Here is a 9,001-nt window from a genome sequence, read left to right as displayed (position 1 = left end):
CCAGTACTAACGGGCTGTTACAAGCTAAAAAACTCGGCCCACCCTGCCCGCCAAATTCGCTGGCGCGAACCTATTTTACATTAACCCACCTCAGCCTGCCCCTCCCCGCCTTCAACCCGCCAAAAAAGAGCAATCCTCGCCCCGTTTTTGAAATGGGTTGTAAAACTCAGCCCGCCCTGCCATTTGACAGGCGGAGGAGTTGACCCGCCGAGCCGAGCCTGTTTTGCTAGCTCTAGTTGCCATTCCTCTTCTTTCTTCTACCAAATTCTACTACTCTCTTGTCTCTTCTTAACTTCTCGTCAATTTGAAATCATTAATCGCTAACATAGATTCTCAATGTTTTTGTAGTTGATAATACGTCTTTATTTTTTTTATATTTTTTGCTTTTTCTTGTCTCATTGACACAATTGTCTATTTTCAAAATTTTCATTAAAAAAATATATTATTTGACTTACGGGTGTTGTAGGCATCTGCATATCTTGTTTTTATTTGTTGGACATATGTTTCTGTGTGTGACTTATTTTTCTATTTATTTATCTTTATTTATTTAATTATTTTTTGTAGGAAAGCATAGACTAATTTCTTGATGATTCTTTGGTTACATATATTAAAAAAGAATTTGTTTTGAGTTTTAGTATGTATTCAATTATAGATGAGTTTTACAATATAAAAATACGTAGAATAAGGATTGTGAAGTGATCTTCATTTTTGTAGTAAATATCATTCAATTTTTTTTATATTAGGTGTGTATTATATTGTAAGTACTTTTATTTATAATATATATATATATATATATATATAGATATATATATATATATTTTTTTTCCCTGTTATAAATTTTTTTGAGCTCGCCACTAACTATAATGATTCATAAATTAAATTACTGAACTGGCCCCTTTAATCTAATTTGAAGAAACAGAATTCATGGTCATCATGACTTTATGAATGGTTATTTCAATCCATATGCTTTCGTGTGAGAACCAACCTAGTTATTCAATTGAATGGTTATTTCATGATTTCATTGCATATGAACATGGGAATATATAGACCGTGGGAAAACTATAGGATTTTTTTTTATTATTTTGGTAACAGGAAGGGGCATAGTCCCAAAACAGAACAACAACGAAAGACTAAAAAAACAGAAAACAAATCAAGACAGAAGCAGCAAAGAAAGAACTAATAAGCCTCTTATTCACTGCCAGTAACAACTCCAGGATCCAGAAGATCAGAAGCTAGTAGGTTAATAATATGTCATTGTGAGGGGATGAGAAGACAGTAAGTCCACGAGGGTCATCCACTGCTCGTTTAGCTATCCAATCCGCACAAGAGTTACACTTCCTCGGGATCCGATTCAGCAAAACAGTCCAATCATTCTGAAGAAGAACTCGAATCTTAGCTACCAAAGAAAGCTCTCGAGTATCATTACCAACATTGGTAAGAAGGCTTAATGCTTGTAAGGAGTCAGATTCCAAAACAATTCTCTTCCAACCTTGCTTCCAGGCATAAGATAGACCATGGAAAACAGCCCAGAGCTCAACATGTAATGAGGAGCAAGAGCCAAGGAAGACAGATAAACCACCCATCCAAGAGCCTCTCCAATCCCTTAGAAGGCCTCCACAAGCTTCCTTGTCCCCAACCACAACACCATCAACATTAAGTTTTAGAAATCTTTGAACTGGGACAGTCCAGCAAGAGGGGAAAAAACTATAGGATTTAAAGTTTGTCTAATACATATAAAAAAGTGAATAGTGCAAGTTTTAAAATAAATGAAAGTAAAAATAACAATCAACCAAATTGATTGAGAGGGACCAATTAACAACACTTTGGTATGATGGTAAATAAGTTATGAATAGAAAAATTAATTAGTAAGGCATTAGTTTTTTTTTTTTTTTTTTGATAACAAGTAAGGCATTAGTTTAGTTAGTGGTGTCGATGTTTCCTATCTCTCTTGGGCCTAAGATTATTTGATTGGCATGAGCAAATCTAAAATGGGTCGGGACTTCCTAAAGACCTAATACTCTTATTTTTTCTTTTGGCGAATAGATGATTGATCGAAAACCCCAAAAAAATAGATCCAATTGGTATAAACGAATTTGTTCCTAAATCGAATCCAAACCCTAAATCAATTTCTCCGACACGTCAGCGTGTCTGGCAACTTTGGTGTCTTTGGCGTCCGTCGCTGTGGCCAAATCAGGTTAGGGTTTTTTTCTTTTTCTTGACATCACTGTTTCTGCTTCTGTGGAATCAAAATACAAAGTAGAAACTCAATTTCAATTTTTTTTTGCCAATTTTCCTAGTTCCTCTGTCTCCAATAAATTTATCTTTATGTTTCCGATTTTATGATTGATTTTTGGTTTCCAATAAATTTAACTTAGTTCCCGATTGCTGCAACTCAGCCTTATTTGGTTTTTCTTCACAGATTCTTGGACCAGAAGACATTGTTTCACCGCAAGATGATGACCATCGACTAGTTCTTCATCTTCAATAAATCATCCTGGTTCATCTTTGCCAGAAGCTTCAAGATTTCTTCACGGATCCTTATGCCTGCAAAACAGTTTATATGACAATTAGATTTTTTTAAAATAAATTTATTCGTACAACTCAAACTGACCAATAGAACTAACATTGTCTAATTACATTTACAGATTAGCTAAATCTCAAAATTCAGAACTTGTTCAAGAAATATTTCAAAGTCTTCATCTCACAATACAGCTGAAATCAGTGCTTGCCTAAAATGGCTGATATAGCAGTGTCTTTGGCTCGTGAGAAATTGCTTCGACTATTACAGGAAGAAGCAAATCTGCTTATGGGCGTCCCAAAAGAATTTTAAGATATCAGAGATGAATTTGAAAGAATTCAAGCCTTCCTCAAGGATGTAGATAAAAGGGCTGCAGCTGAGGGTGATAACACAGAGGATGGAATCAAAAAATGGGTGAAGATGTTGAGAGAACAAGCTATTCGCATAGAAGATGTCATTGATGAATACATGATCTATGTTGAACAGAATCCTCATGATCTTGGATGCGAATGTTTTCTATGTAATATTGTTCACTTCATCAAAACTTTGATCCCTCGTCGCCGAATTTCTTCTGAGATTAGAAACATCAAGTCATCTCTTCGTGAAATCACGGAAGAAAGTGCAAGTTCTGGAAGAAAGTGCAAGTTCTGCCTTCCAAATGGAAAGTTCTTTTGAACAGGGATCCAACAGTTCAAGAGAAAGACAAAATGTCAATTCACAAGACCCTCAGAGGATGGGTTACCGTTACATTGAGGAAGACCAACTTGTAAGCTTTGATGCCCCAAGAGATGAATTGATTGGTTGGCGGGTAGAGGGACAAGCAGAGCGCACTGTCATCTCTGTGGTTGGAATGGGAGGACAAGGAAAACCACTCTTGCCAAGAAAGTTTTTGACAACCAAAAGGTGATTCGGCACTTTGATTGTCATGCATGGATCATAGTGTCTCAGCCATACACTGTAGAAAGGTTGTTGAGGGAGATGTTGCAAAAGTTTTATGAAAAAGAAAAAGAGGATCCTCTTCCAAGTCTTCTTGAAATGGATAGAGATTCTTTGGTTGAAAAGTGAGAAGTTACTTGTGACAAAAGAGGTATGTTGTCTTGTTTGATGATGTGTGGAATAACAATTTTTGGGATGATATTAAATCGGCTGTGATCAATAACAAGAATGGAAGTAGGATATTTATCACAACCAGGAATATGCATGTTGCACAGTTCAGTAAGGAATCTTCTCTTGTTAAAGTGCTTGAGCTGCAACTTTTAACTCCAGAAAAATCTTTTGAGTTGTTCTGTAAGAGGGCATTCCAATCTGACTTTGACATATGTTGTCCTGAAGAACTCATTGATATATCTTCCAAAATTGTTGAAAAATGTAATGGTCTCCCACTGGCAATTGTGGCAATTGCTGGTATCTTAGCTGCTAGCAAAAACAAAAATGCACTTGAATGGATAAAGTTCAATCAAAGTCTAAGTTCAGAACTAGAAAAGGAGTCCCGTTTGACTGATATAACAAAAATTTTAGGTTTAAGCTATGATGATTTGCCTGATTATCTCAAGCCATGCTTACTGTATTTCAGAATATATCCTGAAGATTATGTGGTTAAATCGAAAAGACTGATTCAACAATGGATAACAGAAGGATTTGTTACATCTGAAGAGTGAAAAACTTTAGAGGAAGTTGCAGAGCAATATTTATCAGATTTGATTAGTAGAAATTTGGTACAAGTATCTTCATCTACCCTCGATGGCAAAGCTAGAACTTGTTGTGTTCATGACCTATTACATGACGTGAACCTTAAAAAAAATTAAAAATTTAAGTTTTTGCCAGTGTATTGTGGAAGCTGATCAACCAGTAAGTGGAATAATTCGGCGTCTATCAATAGCAAATAGTTTTAAGGATTTAATGGGAATTACTGAAAGGTCACACGTTCAGTCCCTGCTTGTTTTCAAGGGTAAAAAATTACATCGAGACTTTGTAAGGAAAATCCCTACAAAATACAAGTCATTGAAGTTGCTTGATTATGAAAGTGATATGAATTGGTTTGATATTCCTAAAAATTTCAAGGATTTAATCCACTTGAAGTATTTAAGCTTCAGGGTAGCAAGGATAGAACGTGCAAGTCTTGAAATATTCATTGCTAAACTCCAGAACTTGGAGACCTTGGATCTAAGGGCTCAATCGCATGATGGTGAGCAAAAGTACGGTGTGCCAAAGGGGGTTAGAAAGCTTAGAAAACTAAGACATCTCCCGGGTCATCAGAGGCCTTCATCTGAATTGAAGGATGGTATTGGGGGTATGACATCCTTACAAACATTACGTGAAGTGGAAATAGATGATGATGAAGTAGAGCTATTTATAGAGTTGAGAAAGCTGAAGCAATTAAGGGAACTAGGCTTTGTTGGAGTTACAAAAGAAAGCAGAATGGCTCTTTGTTACTCAATCAATAAGATGCAACACTTGGAGAAACTATGTATTGAGTCGAGATCTCTTAATGGATTAACATGGGAAGTCCTTGATCCGCATTTTATTTCAGCCTCACCTCCTATGCTTCGGAAGCTTCGACTTCAAGGGATGTTATATAAACTGCCAGAATGGATTCCAAAGCTCCAAAACCTTGGAAGTTTGTACTTTGAATACTCTTATTTAAGTGATGATCCATTGAAATCACTACAAAATATGCCAAATTTGTTGTCCCTCCATGTCGGGTGCGTAAGTTATAGAGGTGAAAGTTTGCAGTTTCAAGATGGACGGTTTCAGAAACTAAAGGAACTGCACCTCGAGTATTTCTACAACTTGAATTCCATCAAAGCTCAAGTTAAGCAGGATGCCCCAACTCAAGACGCTGCCCTCTGGCATCTAATACTTAGAGAAACTTCAAGTTCTCCATTTCGAAAAGATGTCATTTAAATTTGAACATAGCATTAAAATTAGTGGAGGACAAGAGCACCCGGCCTTCAAGCATGTGCCTTTTGTAAGAATTAAGTCGTGAGAAATATTAAAGCATCTCACTTTGCAAATAAAAGGTACACTTTGTTCTTCCTCAATTGCAGAATGATATTGTTGGTGATGCATATTGTTCCGGATGGCCCAAAAAGAGTCAGGCCCAATAGTCAAGGCCCAACATTTACCAAGCATCCACGTCAGCCCTACCAGCTGGGGCGACGCGTACCCCCCAATGTGGTAACTTCCCAAGGCTAAACACCAAAGTATCCCACCTAGGGACCTCAACTCCCGAAAACGGTCGCCCAAATGCCTTAAGAGTAAATTGTCCCCCTGAGACCTATGTTGACACCGCCTGACACAGAAGGCACAGCACTGCTACGATGGCAGCGCCTGTCACGCCCAACACTGCCATCGGCATATGGCCCCAAGGAGAGTTGACCTTCTCCCCACCAACCCTCACCCGGTAAGCACAATCTTCCCTTATAAATAGCTCCCTAGGGCACCCCTAGAGCATCTTATGTATCGTTATACTGTCCATTTACTTAAGAGTCATTTTATCACCTTAGATATCCATTGATTATTTTGCTTGTACTTGGCATCATACTCCTTAGATTGGTTTGTACCTGTACTAAGGGTATCGTCCATACATTGACTCGTCCCTAAAAGGAACATAGTGGGCTTATAGATTCTAACGGTACATTGGCACCGTTTGTGGGAAACTATAAACTTCTATTCCCATCCTCCTACCTAAGAAACGAGACATCCTTTCGATCTGAATAACTAACATAGTCGTCACGACTAGAAGAGCGAAACAAGCCAGGGCTGTCACCCCTGATGGTCACGTACAAACTGTACATTCCAACTCCCCGCCATCCATGCGTTCAGCCCCAGCTGCGCGACATGCTGCAGAGGCTGTCCCACCAGTACTACTATCTGTCGGGCCACAGTTGCCAACAGCTGGCGCCAGAATAGCGCAGCCAGGTCATCATGCACCTATACGTGAAATGCAAGGAGAAAATGTGGTCCCTGATCAACCCCCGCCACCGGGAGTTCACTTTGGAATTCCATTCCACGCTGCTGCTCCTCCAGTTCACCCAACCACCTATCGACCTCAACCAGCCCGCAGTCAACCGGTAGCGATGTATAACGCTCACCGAGCCCCCATGGGCGCCCCACACCCACACGGACCTTACACTCACAATATCGCTTCTCCTCTCCCCCAACCTTACATCGCTGGTTACCCTTTCCATGGCTACGCCATACCACCTCACCACATTGCTGCCCTACAACCCCTATCATCTGGCCAGAATCCTGGACAGCTACCTTATATCGCCCATCAGGTCCCTAATCACGCCCCAGTTCTCTCTTACTCCGTTGAGGCCCCACATATACCTCATCCACAGCCAGACCACCAGACTCACATCCACAACGTCAGAATAACCCCTACTCATACATCAGGGCACAACAAGCCCTTGACCGACATCCTGCGGTTGACTCCCATACCCCTCGGCTTTAAAGGCCCCTCCAACATCGCCACATATGTTGGAGAGACAGATCCTTTTGAATGGGTCCAAAAGTTTGAAGCAGCAATGACGCTGCATGGCGAAACGAACCTCCTAATGTGCAGAACTTTCCCTACGCTTCTAGGAGGAAGAGCGCTGACATGGTACACTACCCTACCGACTGGAAGCATCGCGTCCTGGGACAACTTAGCAAGCAAGTTCTAGTCCCACTTCGCAACCAGCCGCCCCGTGCCAAAGTCCGTTCACTCACTCGAGAAAATCCACCAATAATCTGGAGAATCTCTTCGATCCTTTCTAGACCGCTTTGACAAAGAAGCCCTACAGGTGCAAGGCTTAGACCCAAAGGTGCAGGTTCATATTCTCCTTTCAGGCTTGCGAGCAGGGTCGTTTGCCTATGAGCTAGCACGCCACGAAATTACTGAATTAGAAGAAGTTAGGAAAGTGGCCCAGGAGTATATGAGAGTTGAAGAATACAAGGCAAGTCGAGCTGATGATGCCTACAGCCAAGAGAAGGAAGCCAGCAAAATAGGAGCCCAGCAGAAGATAGTAAGAAGGGACACAAGTCAGCTAGATATGCCAACCGCCCTTCGAGGCATGACACAACAGGGCGCCAAACTCACAGCATCCTACAGACTGATTATAAAGATGATTCCAAGGTAAATCAACGCCCTCAGCAACCAGCTAGAGAAGCCGCGGTCTACTGCAAGTTCCACCGCAGTAACGGCCACAGTACTGAGGAGTGCAGGCACCTCAAAGATGAGATTGATGAGCTCATTAAGGGTGGTGCTCAAAGAAGAGATGGCGATGGTGCACGCCCATCGGGAACCGGAAGGCGGTACATGGAGCGCAGTAAATCGCCAGAGAGACGTAGAACGAGGCAGGTAAACTCTCGACCACGACATGAGCGTGACAGAAGAGAAGACTCTCCAAGCAGCCGGAGAGCGCAAGCAAGCCCCAACGATAGAGGTAGGCGAGACGACGAAGGAGAAGACCCCGTAACCGTCAAGCACGGGGTTATAAATATGATTTTCGGAGGACTGAGCGGTGGCGGTGAGACGTCGAACGCCAGAAAAAAAAAACTTGAAGCAATGTATGGCGATTGCTGGAAAAGTCATTAATAAAGTAGACTCAAGTCCGACCAGACCCAAAATTGATTGGGATAACAGCGATCTAGGCGATGTCCTCCCAGGACATGATGACCCTCTTGTCATTCAAGCAATAATTGCCAATTATGGTATTAACCGTGTATTTGTCGATCACGGTAGTTCCGCTGATATATTTTTTTTTTGCCATGTTTCAGGGCGCTGGGGTTTACAGTTGATGACTTAACCCCAGTCGCAGGAGAACTTTCAGGTTTCAACGCAACCACAACCAAGCCGTTGGACGTGATCAGTCTACGTCTCTCCCTCGGAACGCCACCCACTTCAAAGTCAGCAGATATCCAGTTCTTAGTGTTGGACACTTCTTCTGCGTATAATGCCATTCTCGGCAGAAGAATGTTCGCCGCCTTTGAGGCGAGCATCTCCCATCCACACTTGGCGATGAAGTTCGTCGCCAGAAACAATAAGGTCGCAACGGTGAAAGGCGACCAGATAGTAGCCAGAAGCTGCTATAATATATCCTTGAGACCAATGACTAAGGTTACTTTCAAAGATCAGCCAGCATCTCAACAAGTGACCGCCCTGCCAACCAATGAAGGACCTGCCAAGAAATGGGGAGCGCACGATCAGTGTTTCTTGGTAGAATTTGATGCAAGAGATGATCCGCGAGTAGAGCATGCTAGGCCCACGCCAGATGGTGCATTAGAGCACGTCGTGCTGGGCGACGATAATCATCAGACAACAACCATCGAGGCGACCCTAGATCCCGAAACAAAAGACAGGTTGATCAAGCTGCTGAGAGACAACAGAGACCTATTTGCATGGAAACCATCTGACATGCCAGGCATCGATCCCGAAGTATGTTGCCATCGTTTGTCCGTGGACCCCAAAGTCAAGCCCATTTCCCATAAAAGAGAAAG

At 41.6% G+C, this 9,001-nt stretch overlaps 1 protein-coding gene across 1 annotated transcript; it reads left to right on the top strand.

Annotated features, from left to right (window-relative positions):
• The first annotated feature begins 2,734 nt into the window (after positions 1–2,734).
• On the top strand, positions 2,735–4,176 carry LOC133295990 (toMV resistant protein Tm-2 netted virescent-like). The gene is made up of 4 exons (XM_061494938.1): positions 2,735–2,762; positions 2,862–3,139; positions 3,198–3,421; positions 3,606–4,176. Exons 1-4 carry the CDS (start codon positions 2,735–2,737, stop codon positions 4,174–4,176), a joined length of 1,101 nt encoding a protein of 366 aa, XP_061350922.1.
• Positions 4,177–9,001: the final 4,825 nt, after the last annotated feature.

This window comes from Gastrolobium bilobum, unplaced genomic scaffold (genome assembly GCF_033153095.1).
Source record: "Gastrolobium bilobum isolate Gb01-03AN ecotype WA unplaced genomic scaffold, APGP_CSIRO_Gbil_v1 utg7896, whole genome shotgun sequence".
NCBI lineage: Eukaryota > Viridiplantae > Streptophyta > Magnoliopsida > Fabales > Fabaceae > Gastrolobium > Gastrolobium bilobum.
This window is presented reverse-complemented; position numbering and strand designations above follow the sequence as displayed.

Coding starts and splice junctions, on each gene's coding strand:
- LOC133295990 (XM_061494938.1), top strand. CDS start 2,735: ATGGCTGATATAGCAGTGTCTTTGGCTC. Junction 2,763..2,861: donor TATAGCAGTGTCTTTGGCTC/GTGAGAAATTGC, acceptor AAAGAATTCAAG/CCTTCCTCAAGGATGTAGAT. Junction 3,140..3,197: donor GTGAAATCACGGAAGAAAGT/GCAAGTTCTGGA, acceptor TCTTTTGAACAG/GGATCCAACAGTTCAAGAGA.